The sequence below is a fragment of the Hyperolius riggenbachi genome, chromosome 1 (assembly GCF_040937935.1).
Source record: "Hyperolius riggenbachi isolate aHypRig1 chromosome 1, aHypRig1.pri, whole genome shotgun sequence".
Taxonomy (NCBI): domain Eukaryota; kingdom Metazoa; phylum Chordata; class Amphibia; order Anura; family Hyperoliidae; genus Hyperolius; species Hyperolius riggenbachi.
In genome coordinates, this window is record NC_090646.1 from 74,160,296 (window position 1) to 74,176,666 (window position 16,371).

The following is a 16,371-nucleotide window of genomic DNA, read 5'->3' on the forward strand; positions in this document are numbered from 1 at the left end:
ACGAGTTAATTTGGAGTGACCAATTTGCATTGGCTCAGGTGGCGGTGAGGTAGGTGGAGACGTGGCATAGGAGACATATCTAACCCTGTCTTTACCACGGGTTTGCTTTTGGTATCGTAACCGACGATCCACACGCACTGCCAGAGAGATTGCTTCCTCAAGTATCTTAGGTTCAGGGTATCCCAACATCAGCCCCGAAACTGCGTCTGACAACCCCGATAAAAAACAATCTAGTAGTGCAAAAGCCCCCCACCTAGCCGAGACTGACCACTTCCTGAACTCAGCTGCATAGACCTCCACTGGATCCTTGCCTTGACGCAAGGTTTTTAGCTTCCGCTCAGAGGTAGACGCAATGTCTGGGTCGTCATAAATTATGGCCATGGACTTGAAGAATTCTTCAACTGACCTAAGTGCTTCATGCCCTGTTGGTAAATTATACGCCCAGGTTTGAGCATCCCCTGAGAGTAAGGTTTTGATAAAGGTAATTCTCTGTGCCTCTGTCCCTGACAGATTAGGCCTCAATTCAAAATATGACATCACACGATTCTTAAAATTCTGAAACTCAGATCTATGGCCAGAAAACTTTTCAGGTACAGATATTCTCAAGTCTGTGACTGGAGGGGATCGCACTGAATTGACAGTCGTCTGTAGGACTTGTAGTGACCCAGATAAAGCAGAGATCTGGGCCTGCTGACCGTCCATCACTCTGAGGAGATTTTCCACCGAGGTGGTGAGTGTGTCCAGACGAGTGCTAAGTGCTTCCATATTGTTTTGGTCTGGCGTTCTGTAATGATAGGTGTCAGCAACCAGAGAGAGAATCTGATTCTTGGCGATCTGCAGTATCCCCAAGAATACAGATATACCTGCTTATTGGGGATCTGCAGAATCGCCAATAATCAAATATGTCTAACCTCTAGACACCTGAGTGTGTAAGTGTTTTGGTGCAACAGTAACCTTTGGACCACCGGGTTAGCAGGTGGTCCAATAAGTAGAGAAGACTCTACTGCAGTCAAGGACACCTGGAGAGGGAGTCCCTGACTGATAAGGAGCAGTGTCCCCTCTGTAGAGCAGGGGACCCCTGCGGAAAGGCTGGACACCCTGCGGGGGGTGACAGCCAGAAGGTCAGACAGGCCGGGTCGGCAACAGAGAATCAGATATGCAAGGTACCAAATCAGAGATCAGAAGAATAGTCAGGAATGCTACAGGTCATAACAGATATCAGAACAAGGCCTAGTCTGAGGTGTGAGGTCCGTGATCTCAACACCCTGGAGCTATGCTAGAGAATAACACAGATGATATACAGTATTCCTAGTCTGGGGTGTGAGGGCCGTGATCTCAACACCCTGGAACTAAGCTAGAGAATAACACAGATGATATACAGTATTCCTAGTCTGGGGTGTGAGGGCCGTGATCTCAACACCCTGGAACTATGCTAGAGAATAACACAGATGATATACAGTATGCCTAGTCTGGGGTGTGAGGGCCGTGATCTCGACACCCTGGAACTATGTTAGAGAATAACACAGATGATATACAGTAACTGGCTAAGTGTGGATTCCCAGGTCCTCCTGGTTCCACCACACTGAAGGATCTGACTAAGGTCTGAGTGCTAACACGTAGGCATTCGCAACGCCAGACAACCAGCAACTGAACAGCAGGAGATATATATAGTAAAGCGTCCCACAGCGCCGCCCAGCTCCCATCAACCAATCACTGACTGAGCAGGAATCAGCTGACCACCCTGATCAGCTGATCTTCCTCCTATTGGTATAAAGAGCTTGTCTTGCAGCGCGCGCAGCTCTCCATCTGTGTGCACTACTAGTTCCAGACAGCCCAGACACATGTTGCTGCGCGGAAACCGCCGCACTGGACGCGGAATCCGCCGCCTTACCGTCAGAACATGCGGCGGCCCCCACGCCATTCTTCCCATGTACACCATTAGTTCCAGATAACCTAGACGCATGCTAATGCGGACAAACCGCCGCGTCAGACGCGGAATCAGCCGCCTTACTGTCAGAACACGCGGCGGCTTTTCCGCTATTCATCATAGACAGCAGTGCAGTGGAAGAAGAGGTGTGGGGGCAGCGGTGAAGAAGGGGGGCAATCTTCCCCCCTTCTCTCACCTTAGTGCTCTCCCTCCCTCGCTGACTGTCCCCCTCCTGATCTAAGTGACGAGTGGCTGGCAGTGGCGTTTGGCAGCGGGCGGGACTTACCTTCCAAAATATGGCATCACACGATTCTTAAAATTCTGAAAGTCAGATCTATGGCCAGAAAACTTTTCAGATACAGACATTCTCAAGTCTGTGACTAAAGGGGATCGCACTGAATTGACAGTCGTCTGTAGGACTTGTAGTGACCCAGATAAAGCAGAGATCTGGGCCTGCTGACCGTCCATCACTCTGATGAGATTTTCCACCGAGGTGGTGAGTGTGTCCAGACAAGTGCTAAGTGCTTCCATATTGTTTTGGACTGGCGTTCTGTAATGATAGGTGTCAGCAACCAGAGAGAGAATCTGATTCTTGGCAGTATCTGCAGTATCCCCAAGAATACAGATATACCTGCTTATTGGGGATCTGCAGAATCACCAATAATCAAATATGTCTAACCTCTAGACACCTGAGTGTGTAAGTGTTTTGGTGCAACAGTAACCTTTGGACCACCGGGTTAGCAGGTGGTCCAATAAGTAGAGAAGACTCTACTGCAGTCAAGGACACCTGGAGAGGGAGTCCCTGACTGATAAGGAGCAGTGTCCCCTCTGTAGAGCAGGGGACCCCTGCGGAAAGGCCGGACACCCTGCTGGGGGTGACAGCCAGAAGGTCAGACAGGCCGGGTCGGCAACAGAGAATCAGATATGCAAGGTACCAAATCAGAGATCAGAAGAATAGTCAGGAATGCTACAGGTCATAACAGATATCAGAACAAGGCCTAGTCTGAGGTGTGAGGTCCGTGATCTCAACACCCTGGAACTAAGCTAGAGAATAACACAGATGATATACAGTATTCCTAGTCTAGGGTGTGAGGGCCGTGATCTCGACACCCTGGAACTATGCTAGAGAATAACACAGATGATATACAGTATTCCTAGTCTGGGGTGTGAGGGCCGTGATCTCAACACCCTGGAACTATGCTAGAGAATAACACAGATGATATACAGTAACTGGCTAAGTGTGGATTCCCAGGTCCTCCTGGTTCCACCACACTGAAGGATCTGACTAAGGTCTGAGTGCTAACACGTAGGCATTCGCAACGCCAGACAACCAGCAACTGAACAGCAGGAGATATATATAGTAAAGCGTCCCACAGCGCCACCCAGCTCCCATCAACCAATCACTGACTGAGCAGGAATCAGCTGACCGCCCTGATCAGCTGATCTTCCTCCTATTAGTATAAAGAGCTTGTCTTGTAGCGCACGCACGTAGCTCTCCATCTGTGTGCACTACTAGTTCCAGACAGCCCAGACACATGTTGCTGCGGGGAAACCGCCGCACTGGACGCGGAATCCGCCGCCTTACCGTCAGAACATGCGGCGGCCCCCACGCCATTCTTCCCATGTGTACCATTAGTTCCAGATAACCTAGACGCATGCTGATGCGGACAAACCGCCGCGTCAGACGCGGAATCAGCCGCCTTACTGTCAGAACACGCGGCGGCTTTTCCGCTATTCATCATAGACAGCAGTGCAGTGGAGGAAGAGCTGTGGGGGCAGCGGTGAAGAAGGGGGGCAATCTTCCCCCCTTCTCTCACCTTAGTGCTCTCCCTCCCTCGCTGACTGTCCCCCTCCTGATCTAAGTGACGAGTGGCTGGCAGTGGCGTTTGGCAGCGGGCGGGACTTACCTTCCGTCTCGCTCCTGCGCCGGAAGTTCTGCTGCTCTGGTTCTGGACCAGACCAGAGTAGCGGCAAATCATCCCGCGCCGGCGACGAGACGCAGGTAAGTTCCGCTCGCTGCCGCCTGCCACTGCCAGCCACTCGTCACTTAGTTCAGGAGGGGAGAGCGAGCTGCTCCCCTCCTGCTTTGGGGGGTCACCTGGCTACCCATGGGCACATATACCTCTGGCTACATCTACTGCGCACATATAACCCTGGCTACATCTACTGGGCACATATAACCCTGGCTACATCTACTGGGCACATATAACCCTGGTTACATCTACTGGGCACATATAACCCTGGCTACATCTACTGGGCACATATAACCCTGGCTACATCTACTGGGCACATATAACCCTGGCTACATATACTGGGGACATATAACCCTGGCTACCCATGGGCACATATACCTCTGGCTACATCTACTGGGCACATATAACCCTGGCTACATCTACTAGGCACATATAACCCTGGCTACATCTACTGGGCACATATAACCCTGGCTACATCTACTGGGCACATATAACCCTGGCTACATCTACTGGGCACATATAACCCTGGCTACATCTACTGGGCACATATAACCCTGGCTACATCTACTGGGCACATATAACCCTGGCTACCTATACTGGGGACATATAACCCTGGCTACCCATGGGCACATATACCTCTGGCTACATCTACTGGGCACATATAAACCTGGCTACATCTACTGGGCACATATAACCCTGGCTACATCTACTGGGCACATATAACCCTGGCTACATCTACTTGGCACATATAACCCTGGCTACATCTACTGGGCACATATAACCCTGGCTACATCTACTGGGCACATATAACCCTGGCTACATCTACTGGGCACATATAACCCTGGCTACATCTACTGGGCACATATAACCCTGGCTACCTATACTGGGGACATATAACCCTGGCTACCCATGGGCACATATACCTCTGGCTACATCTACTGGGCACATATAAACCTGGCTACATCTACTGGGCACATATAACCCTGGCTACATCTACTTGGCACATATAACCCTGGCTACATCTACTGGGCACATATAACCCTGGCTACATCTACTGGGCACATATAACCCTGGCTACATCTACTGGGCGCATATAACCCTGGCTACATCTACTGGGCACATATAACCCTGGCTACATATACTGGGGACAAATAACCCTGGATACCCATGGGCACATATACCTCTGTCTACATATACTGGGCACATATAACCCTGGCTACATCTACTGGGCACATACAACCCTGGCTACATCTACTGGGCACATATAACCCTGGCTACATCTACTGGGCACATATAACCCTGGCAACATCTACTGGGCACATATAACCCTGGCTACATCTACTGGGCATATATAACCCTGGCTACATCTACTGGGCACATATAACCCTGGCTACATCTACTGGGCACATATAACCCTGGCTACATCTACTGGGCACATATAACCCTGGCTACATATACTGGGGACATATAACCCTGGCTACCCATGGGCACATATACCTCTGGCTACATATACTGGGCACATATAACCCTGGCTACATCTACTGGGCACATATAACCCTGGCTACATCTACTGGGCACATATAACCCTGGCTACATCTACTGGGCACATATAACCCTGGCTACATCTACTGGGCACATATAACCCTGGCTACATCTACTGGGCACATATACCTCTGGCTACATCTACTGGGCACATATAACCCTGGCTACATATACTGGGCACATATAACCCTGGCTACATCTACTGGGCACATATAACCCTGGCTACATCTACTGGGCACATATAACCCTGGCTACATCCAGGGCCGGATTTAGACTTGTTACCGCCCTAGGCCATCTGTCACCAGCCGCCCCCCCCCCCCCCCCCTTGCCTCATACACATACCAATACACCCCAACCACCCTACCCCCCCCCCCCCCCCAAACACAGAGCCTGAATATACTACTTCTTACATCCCACCATTCTAGCACTGGGCCTCTCTGCTCAAATAGGTTTCTTCATTGTGCAAGCACAGGCGTGGGTGAGAGTGACCGCACTGGGCATGCACAAGTATGGTCTGCGCATGCCCAGTAGAACTAAGGCACCTGTGCAAGGTTTTGTTTTTTTACCCTGTGCACATGCACTTCATTTTACTGGGCATGTGCAGACCTTACCTGCACATGCCCAGTACAGGTACACTCACCCACGCTCGCTTACTGAAAAACCAATTCAACCAGAAAGGAACCCAGCACTGGAAAGGTGAGGTATAGGAAGATACAGTAACCCCCTGGACTATCCTCCCATTCCATAGAGGTACCACAGCTCCCAGCAAGACCAAGACCTACCTCCCTTATAGAAGTACCACAGTTCCCAGCATGCTCCTTCCCTCCATAGAGGCACCACAGCTCCCAGCATGCTCCTTCCCTCCATAGAGGCACCACAGCTCCCAGCATGCACCTCTTCCATAGAGGCCCGACACTTCCCACATAGTACTGGGTTGTCTCCCAGGGCCTCAGAGATGGCTGCTGGGCCCCCAGGCCTCCTCTAGTGTGAATAGTGGTCCCCCGGGGCCACTGCAGGACATTTTTTGTGGAACGCACTCACCTGGCTTGCTCCTCTGTGTGCTTCATCCTCGTGACCTGACAGAATGTACATATTCAAGTGGTCACAAAGCATGCAGAATAGCACACCAGCCGGACAGATGTCTGTGTGCACCGCTGTGAAAACTCAGAAGGGGCCCACTATTTACTTTGGAGGCGACCAGGTGGTAGACCAGCTGGCTCTGGGGCCCTGGGGGAAAACAATACTATTTGGAGCAGGAGGGGCATGCTGGGATCTGTGGTGTGTCTATGGAAGTGGGGAAACATGCTGGGATCTGTGGTGCTTCTATGGAGGGAGAGGGGCATGTTGGCACCAGTAGTACATGTATAAAGGGGGGGGACTTGCTGGGATATGTGGTACCTCTATTGAAGGGAGAAGGGCTTGCTGGGGGCAGTGGTACCTCTAGAGAGAGGAAGTGGACAAATAGGACATGTAATGCTGTGGGAGAGGGGATGTCAGGACTCAGGAGCATGTACTCACATGCATGCAGGCCAGGGTCACAGGGACATCGGATTCTCCAGCTTCCTGTTGTAGCCAGTGAAGGCTGCACTGCATCTCCACATGTTAGCTGAGGTGTCCCATTCGGATGAGCACTTTCTCCTTCCCCCCTGCTTTGCTGTCCGGAGTCCTCGGAGGGGAGGGGAGAAGGAACTAACAGCTGCCGTGTGATCCTGGTCTCTGCACAGCAGGAAGTTCTCTGAGACAGGCCACGCTGTCGGCTGAGCTGCAGGCTGTGTGTTAGCTGCCTCTGCCTGCTGGGCTCTTGTGCCAGCGAGTCCAACCCGGCCATATAAGCTGCCCATGCTTTTAGCCTTCTGCAAATGCCCCATCAATGCACCCACTGCCCGACCTGCTATGATTTATTCCAACCCTACTGTACTCTCCTCCACACCTCACACTAATAAACAAACACAAGCAGCTCTGTTACATGGCATGGCCCGGGTAGCCAGACTCAATCTGTTCGCAGCTGCCTGCTACTCTGATGCAAAGCCGGTGTTCGGCTGTGGACAGATCAGGTTTGGCTGCCTCATGCTATGTAAGTTTGTAACATAGCTGCCCCAGTAGCTTCTACAATGCCTGCGCCATGGATTTTTGTACATGTTACCGCTGCCCTCCGACTGAGAGCTAAGCAGTGACTCCCCACAGATCAGCTGTTTTAATCATCAGCCTGTGTGGCCGCCCCGGCTTGTATCCCAGTGCCGCTCCTTCCCGCTCGCTAACCTGCCCGTACAATGTAAACACAGATCCTGCTCCATAAGGTTGCTGTAGCTTGCAGGGCTGCTGCTCGGATTCAAACAAATAGTGGCAGATAAATAGCGGTGTTTCCTTCATCAGAGCGATCAGAGAGTTCCCAGACGCGCCATGTAATTCAAATACAGGAAGTGACATCACTCACTTCCTGTACATGGCGCGTCACTGGGAACTCTCTGATCGATCTGATGAAAGAAACACCGCTATTTATCTGCCACTATTTGTTTGAATCCGAGCAGCAGCCCTGCAAGCTACAGCAACCTTATGGAGGAGGATCCGTGTTTACATTGTACGGGCAGGTTAGCGAGCGGGAAGGAGCGGCACTGGGATACAAGCCGGGGCGGCCACACAGGCTGATGATTGAAACAGCTGATCTCTGTCAGCTGCAACAGCGCCCCAGCCAGGCTGCCGCCCTAGGCCTCAGCCTTTGTGGCCTGCCCACAAATCCGGCCCTGGCTACATCTACTGGGCACGTTTAACCCTGGCTACATCTACTGGGCACATATAACCCTGGCTACATCTTGGTGATGCCCTTCGGGCTATATAATGCTCCGACCGTTTTTCAGGAACTCATCAACGAGGTCTTCAGGGAGGTGTTGGGCAGATTTGTTCTAGTCTACCTAGATGATATACTTATTTTCTCCAACAACCTCTCTGAACATAGGACCCATGTGAAATTTGTCTTGAATAAACTAAGGCAAAACTCTTTGTACGCTAAAATTGGGTCAGATTCCTGCCCTTCGCAGAATTTGCTCAAAATAATTTGTAAAATTCTTCTTCCGGATTTTCTCCTTTTCAGGTGGTGACGGGGAGATCACCCAAATGTTCCCCTTTGCCAGTAGCCTCCACTCCGTTCCCAGCCCTGGAGGCCTGGCAAAGGTCATTTAAGGACCTTTGGGGGACAGTGAGAAGTAACTTGGAAAAGGCCTTTCAGAGTCAGAAGGGTCAAGCTGACAAGAGACGGTCATTGGAGTGGAGGTTCCAACCAGGAGACCTGGTCTGGGTGTCCACACGTCACTTGACCCTGAGACAACCCTCTGACAAGCTTGGCCCCAGGTTTGTGGGTCCATTCCCGGTAGCCAGGAAGATCAACAATGTTACTTATACCGTTCATCTTCCCGCCAGCATGCGTGGGGTAAGGTCTTTTCACGTATCCCTGCTCAAACCAGCAGTCCAGGTGGGTCCCACTCCTCCTCCTCCTGTGATGGTAGATGCCCAACCAGAGTATGAAGTGGAGAAAATATTAGACTCGCGCATTGTGCAAAACTCGGTACAGTATCTGGTACATTGGAAAGGGTACAGCATTGAAGAGAGACAATGGGTACCGGGGAGTCGCATGCATGCGGACGAATTAAGGAAGGAGTTTCACGCCTTACATCCCGAGAAACCTGGTAGGAGTTGTCCGGAGTCCACTCCTCGGGGGGGGGGGGGGGTCCCATAACGGCATGGCGGAGCGCGGTGAAACCACTGCTTCAGACGCGGCGGTTAGCGCGCATGTCCCCACTGCGGAGACACCGCAGAGCGGGGCTGCTGTGGCTGGGACTCGTAGTCTGTGTAGGTTTAGAAGGACGCGCGTGCGCGCGGAGAGGCAGGTCCTATATGGCAGCCAGAATCAGGTCAGCTGACCAGGCTGGTCAGCTGACATCCCTGCCTCCTCTCATTGGTCCAGCACTTAGGGAGGTGCTGGAGAGATCCCTGTGTATATATACTGCTGGCCGTGCAGTTGCTGGGTGTCTGGCGTTGCGAACACATACGTGGGAGCACTCAGACCTGTAGTCAGATCCTTAAGTGTGCCGGGACCAGCTGGAGCTGTAATCCTACACTTAGCTAGATTCTGTTGATAGCTTAAAGTTCTAGTTTGATTGTGATTATCTGTTATGACCCTGCCTGACTATCCTCCTGAACTCTGATCTTGTACCTTGCCTTTCTGATACTTTGTTGCCGTACCCCGGCTCGTCCTTAGACTCTGTTTCCGCCTCCTGATCTTGAACTTCGATATTTCTGATACCCTGTTGCCGAACCCTGCTTGTACCTAGACTCCGCCTCCACCTTCTGAATCTGTACTTTATCTGTCCGTGTGTTTACGACCTGGCTTGTCCGACCTCGAGAACCGACCTTACTATTGGAGGCAGTTCCCCGTCCTGTTAGTGACACTTCCTCCTGAGTGTCACTTTCAGACTATCCTTCCTACTGTCGGCCTGACTCCTCCCGCATTGGAGAGTTCAGGTCTTCGGAAGGAATCTGTGCAGTACTCCTCACTGCACTGAGGCCTAGTCCTCTAAGTGTTACTGTTGCACCTAACACTACACTCTACTCAGGTGAACAGAGGTTAGCTGGTATATCGGATTATCGGTGATACTGCAGATCACTTATAATCTGGTATATATCTGTATTCCCAGTGATACTGCAGATCACCGGTAATCAGATCCTCTCTGTGCTTCACCGATCGTTACACCTACCTACATATACTGGGCACATATAACCCTGCCTACATATACTGGGCACATATACCCCTGCCTACATATACTGGGGACATATACCTCTGGCTACATATACTGGGCACATATACCCCTACCTACATATACTGGGGACATATACCTCTGGCTACATATACTGGGCACATATATCTGCTGGCTACATATACTGAGGACACTGGCTGTTTGCCATTATGTGCATTTACTGGTGAAAAGCTGTCTCTTATGTGCATTTACTGGTGAAAAGCTGTCTCTTATGTGCATTTACTGGTGAAAAGCTGTTTCTTATTATGTGCATTTACTGGTGAAAAGCTGTCTCTTATTATGTGCATTTACTGGTGAAATGCTGTCTCGTATTATGTGCATTTACTGGTGCAAAGCTGTGTCTTATTATGTGCATTTACTGGTGAAAAGCTGTCTCTTATTATGTGCATTTACTGGTGAAAAGCTGTCTCTTATGTTCATTTACTTTTACGTGCATTTACTGGTGAAAAGCTGTCTCTCATTACGTGCATTTACTGGTGAAAAGCTGTCTCTCATTACGCGCATTCACTGGTGAAAAGCTGTCTGTCATTACGTGCATTTACTGGTGAAAGGCGGTCTCTTATGTGCATTTACTGGTGAAAAGCTGTCTGTCATTACGTGCATTTACTGGTGAAAGGCTGTCTCTTATGTGCATTTACTGGTGAAACGCTGTCTCTCATTATGTGCATTTACTTGCCATGCCCACTTTAGTCGCCGCAAATTTCCTCGAACATGTTGCCCCCTACCCATTTGACTGCCCCTCATATGTGCCAGTCTAGAACCGGCCCTGTACCCCTGCCTACATATACTGGGCACATATACCCCTGGCTACCTGTTCTGGGGACATCTATACCCCTGGCCACCTATTCTGGGGACACCTATAGACCCGGGGCTACCTATTTTTGGGGAACCACTGCTGTCAGATTATATGTATTTTGGGGAACTGCTGCCAGATTATGTGTATGTTGGGGGAATCGCTGCTGCCAGATTACATCTATTTTTTGGGAACCACTGCCATATTATCTGTATTTTGGAAGAACCTCTGCCAGATTACGTAGATTTTTGGTGAAATGCTGTAAGATTACATGTATTTTGGGGGAAGGGGGGAAAACACTATGGCAGAGCTCAAACTTCCCTGGCAGACCTTTCACAGCAATATTAAAATCATGTATATTTGGCCCCACCCATGACCACGGCCACATTCTGTTGCGTGGCCACGCCCATTTTTTCGCCGCGTGGCTTTGTCAGTAAAAAAAATCTTTTGTCAGTAAATGTTTTGGTATTTGTCAGTAAAAAATAATGTGAAAGTTTGGCAACACTGATCGGTACGCAGTAATGGAGGGGGGCAGAGGACCCCCCCGTTCTTAAATTTACATTTGCTCTAAAGTATCCTTTAAAAATATTTATCGTCAGATGGCAGTTGCCTGCCCCATAGTAAGGCTGCTCATTATTCCTTGTAATGGTTAAAACGGGATTGTCAGCCACAAAATCAAATTTCATTTACCCACTGCTCTGTGTTTATTATGTAGTGTACATCCTGACTCTGCATTGCAAGCATTCCAATATAGTCATAAATGTTTCTGCTGTAACTAATCTTATCTCAGTCAGCCTGGCTCCTTTCTGTTACACTGCTGGGTAGAGGGAAGCTTGTTATCTCCCCTCCCACATTCCTGCTTCTCACTGATTGGTTGAGGGCAGTTCAGTGTGACATAAAGCTGAAAAGGGAAATACACCTCACCCCTCTGCAGAAGCTGCTGAAATGCAATCTATGCTGTGCTCACGTGTGTTTACAAAGCAAGCTAGATATGACAGTGCAGCAGGACGTGACATCAGGATTGGCTTCAGTCAGAGGCAGTAATGATGGAAAATGACAGTTTTCTCTTTACTTACTATATACAATTCACTGAAATCAAAATGTGGAGAGTACAATACATACAGTATGTTATGTCAGTAGAACACCAACATAGAATAAAAGGGAGCACTGAAAGTCAAAAAATGATTGCGTGCCCAGACCCTCACCCCAGTGCTTCTTGGGATGCACCAGTCAAAAACAACCAATGGTTGGCACCGCTGATAGTATTAAAGCTCTTTATTCCATATGAAAAATGGCAGCAGTAGGTGGTTATGGGTGAAGTTTTGGCGTGTGTGGGATAAATTTGAAAAATGATCAAGTTAAAGCGGAATATAATCCTGCATTTCAACTTTTCTCTAAAACATTATTTACAGTATATTATATGCAACCAGCATTTTTTTTTACTAGATCAGCATTGGAAGGGTTACACAGAGCTTTTAAGTTCCTGGACAGAACTGCAGAGGCATCTGAAGCTGACATAGATACATTTTGTTTACACTAAAGTATCTAAGTGTGGCATGTGACTCACTTTCTCTGACTGAGGAGCTGGAGGACAGCCAAAGAGTGTGTAACATTTATCACTTGTTACATTCTATTTAGTTAAATGTATCTTTATGAACTTCTGCATATCTCTCCACGGAACTTTAAACCTCTGTGTTTAACCCTTCCAATGCTGGTCTAGTAAAAAAAATGCTGGTTGCATATAATATGCTGTAAATAATGTTTTAGAGCAAAGTTGAAATGCAGGGTTATATTCCGCTTTAAGTAGAGGGAGCAGGCGTAAAGGATTAGAATGAAATGGAAAAGAATTCTATATTGTAGCATTTGAACATTTTTTATTTTTTCACTGGATTTTCCAATAGTGGCATGTATGGGGCACTGGTAAAAAAATAAACAAATGCCACAATGTCTTTAGGAGAATGGGTCAAATCCAATTCATTTTTTCTCCCAATATTACATATTTGTTGTTTGAGTGGTAGTCAGGGGTGGAGTGGAGCAGTGACTGGCTGTGACTTGGAAGGTGCAGTGGAATATTCCTGTGGTGATTGCATGTTACACACAACTGCTAAGGACAGCACCACTCAGTAACAGGCAAGGGGTGACTTGAGATAACTATGGCTGCTATGGGCCTCTTGTTTACCAAAGTAATGTTATGAATTATAATCCTCATGTTGTCGCTGGTAAATAAACTGACACACATCAAATGAACCTGATAAATGTACAGATAACACATGTTTCTGTTACCTTAGAAAAGAGGAAGGAGGTTTTTGTACGGCTCTGTATCACTGTGTGTATGGGGTGCTCCTACTCTGCTGACAGGAATAGACGGCTTCATCATCTGCACTCACTACATTGATGGTTAGTTTGTACTCCGTTCCAGATCCTGAACCAGTGAACCTGTCTGGAGTCCCTGACTGGCGAGTGCTGGCCCAATAGATAAGAAGCTTGGGGGGTTGGTTTGGCTTCTGCTGGTACCAGGCTAACCAACTGTTGCCAATATAGTCCAAGCTCTGGCTGGATGTACATGATATGGTGACCTTCTCTCCTGGATACACAGAGATATACTCTGGAGTCTGAGTCATCACATATTGCCCAGAGGATCCTGAGGATGGGAAGAGACACAGTCATTATTCATACATGTCTATCTCCCTATCAGTGCTGATGTGTGTATGTATTGTGCATGTATAGATGGATGTGCACAGAGTGATGGGAGGAGCCTAATCTCTCACCCTGAATAGAAATGAAGATGACGGCCAGCAGATAACTGGGAGAAACCATCTTCATGTTTCTGGAGGGTCAGATACAGACTAGAAGACGTCTCCTGTACAATGACATCTACTGTATATAGAGGGTGACGGGGGAGGGGACACCCCAGGGACTGTGTAAATGCAAATATTGTGGTTATTCATATCCGTGTTCTCTGTTTATATAACACTCCAGTGAACGCAGCTTAATCTGGCCAAAACATAATTGGGCTTCCCCATTTTTATTTTTACCCTTTATAACTGATGGAAATGAAAAAAACATGTAACATCTTTTGTAATGTTACCATAAAATGTAGCTTTGTACTGTCTAATATTTGAGAAACTTGATGTTCCCAACATGGCTGTCTGTGGCACATGTTTGATCACCCCCTCCATTCACAGCCTTTTAGCCAGTAACCTCTTTCTCTTGGATGTTAGGAAGTGGTGGCTTACATGCAGGGCCGGATTTCTACATTTTACCACCCAAGGCCCACTGTCACCAGCCGCCCCCCTGACAACGTATATAAATAAAATAGCGCTGCAAAAAAATGGCACAGGGTGATGCTGATAATGACATCTTGCTACTAAGTTTTAAATAACCTTAGTAACAAGATGTCATCGTGGCCATCTGCATATATTACCTGGTCCCAGTGATCACATCCCCTCCTCCATTTCCTGGTTAGTTTGCAGTAGTCTTTCAGCCGGCCAATCACCATGCAGGGACTGACATCACATGGTGATTGGCTGGCTGCAGAACTACTGCAAACTAACTAGGACATGAAGGAGACACGATGGCTCAGGACCAGGTAATGTATGCCTTCACCCCTGCCTACTCTCACATGAACCCTCCACCTACCTTTTCCTAACCCCAAGACCCCCAGGTGCCTAAACGTAGCCACTCCACCCCGGCTGCCTATCCCCCCGCCTAAGTTTACCTACTCCCCGTTTACCATAGGTGGCAATAGTCAAAGCCGCAATTAGCCATAATTTAACCTCCTTGCTAATCGTGGCCTTTAGTATTTAGTATGGCGGTGCCATTTTTATAGGCCCCCTCCCATCAGTCTAGGTAGCTTTCTCACCAATCCCCCTTCCCTTCAAGAGAAGCTGAGATGAGAAGCGTCTTAGGTTCCATACTTGCCGGAGGCTAAGCAGCTGATCTGTCCCTTGCCGCAACTCCAGGATCCCCTCCGTTGCAGATGCCGACCTCTTCTGCACAATCATGCAGGCACAGAAGATGCCGACCTGGCGACAGAGGGGACCCCGGAGCTGCAGCAAGGGACAGATCGGCTGCCAGGGGTTGAAGGCAGCCCCAGGCAAGTAGATCTTTTTTTTCCCCCTCCGATGTTTCCTTTGAGCCCCCTTGAGGCTGCTCATCCCTCGCCATCTTCTCGGGTGGCTCCAGTCACCCGCAATAGTTCCTGAAAGCCTGGCCAAGTTGCGCTTTGTCGCACATGTGCAGCCCAGCCAGGAGTGCTACCCTGTCACACTCCCCACCCTCGAAGTGTTCAGCGCCATGCGTGACGAATCGCAACTCAGCTAGGCTTTCGAGCACTATTGCGGATGACTGGAGTCACCTGAGGAGATGGCGAGGAATGAGCAGCCTCAAGGGGGCTTAAGGAAGCCCCAGGTAAGCTTCTGTCTCAGGTACACTCTCAGTATAGGTAGCCATCACCCCCCTCCCTTCAGTATAAGTAGCCATCTTCCCCATCCCTCAGTGTAGGTAGCCACCCATCCTTCAGGGCTCGTTTCCACTGTTGCGGTGCGGAATCGCCTGGATTCCACCGCAGAAGAAATCGCATGCGGCTGCGTTTCCGCATGCGGATTTAGCCGCGATTTCGCATGCGATTTCGCATGGCAAGGAGCCAGGCGAATTTAACCATGTCACTGCCTGAGTAAAGCTCCATAGCAAACCATGCGAAATCGCACGCGAAATCGCGGGGAAATCCGCATGACAAAGCCGCATGCGATTTCCCTATTAAATGCATTAGCGGCGATTCGCCCGCATTCCTCCCGCACGCGAAATCTGACGGCTCTGCCGTGCAGATTTCCCCCGCATGCCAAAACGCACCCGCACGACACACAAGTGGAAACAGCCCCATCCACTTACATTGACTATGCGAATCCGCATGCAGTGCCCGCATGCGGATTCGCTATAGTGGAAACGAGCCCTCAATATAGCTAGCTCTCCCCCATCCCCCTTCAGTACAGATAGCTTTCTCTCCCTTCTCCCCTTTTTTCAGTATAGGTAGCCGTCTCCTCCACCCACCCAGCAACCCTCCCTTTAGTATAGGTAGTGCTCTCTCCCATCCCCCCTCCTTTCAGTATAGCTTGCTGTCTCCATCATCCCACCTCCCTTCAGTGTAGTAGTCGTCTCCCCCTCCCTAAAGTATATAGCTAGCTGTCTCCTACACATTAATCTTAAAACGCAGGCAGTACTTGACTTACAGCAGCCTGCTGAAGTATTTTCTCCCTTCGGAATCCATCACAGCAGACAGGGAGGGAGGTTCCGATCTGCTCAGCGTCTGCACACTTGGGGTTCTGATAC

At 49.2% G+C, this 16,371-nt stretch overlaps 1 gene segment (V, D, J or C); it reads right to left on the minus strand.

Annotated features, from left to right (window-relative positions):
- The window catches only part of LOC137545484 (immunoglobulin kappa variable 4-1-like), a 36,456-nt gene extending 22,578 nt beyond the window's left edge, over positions 1 to 13,878 (minus strand). Inside the window, 2 exon segments of the V gene segment in view lie at positions 13,327 to 13,684; positions 13,812 to 13,878. Coding sequence covers positions 13,365 to 13,684; positions 13,812 to 13,866 — 375 coding nt within the window.
- Between the last annotated feature and the right edge of the window lie 2,493 nt (positions 13,879 to 16,371).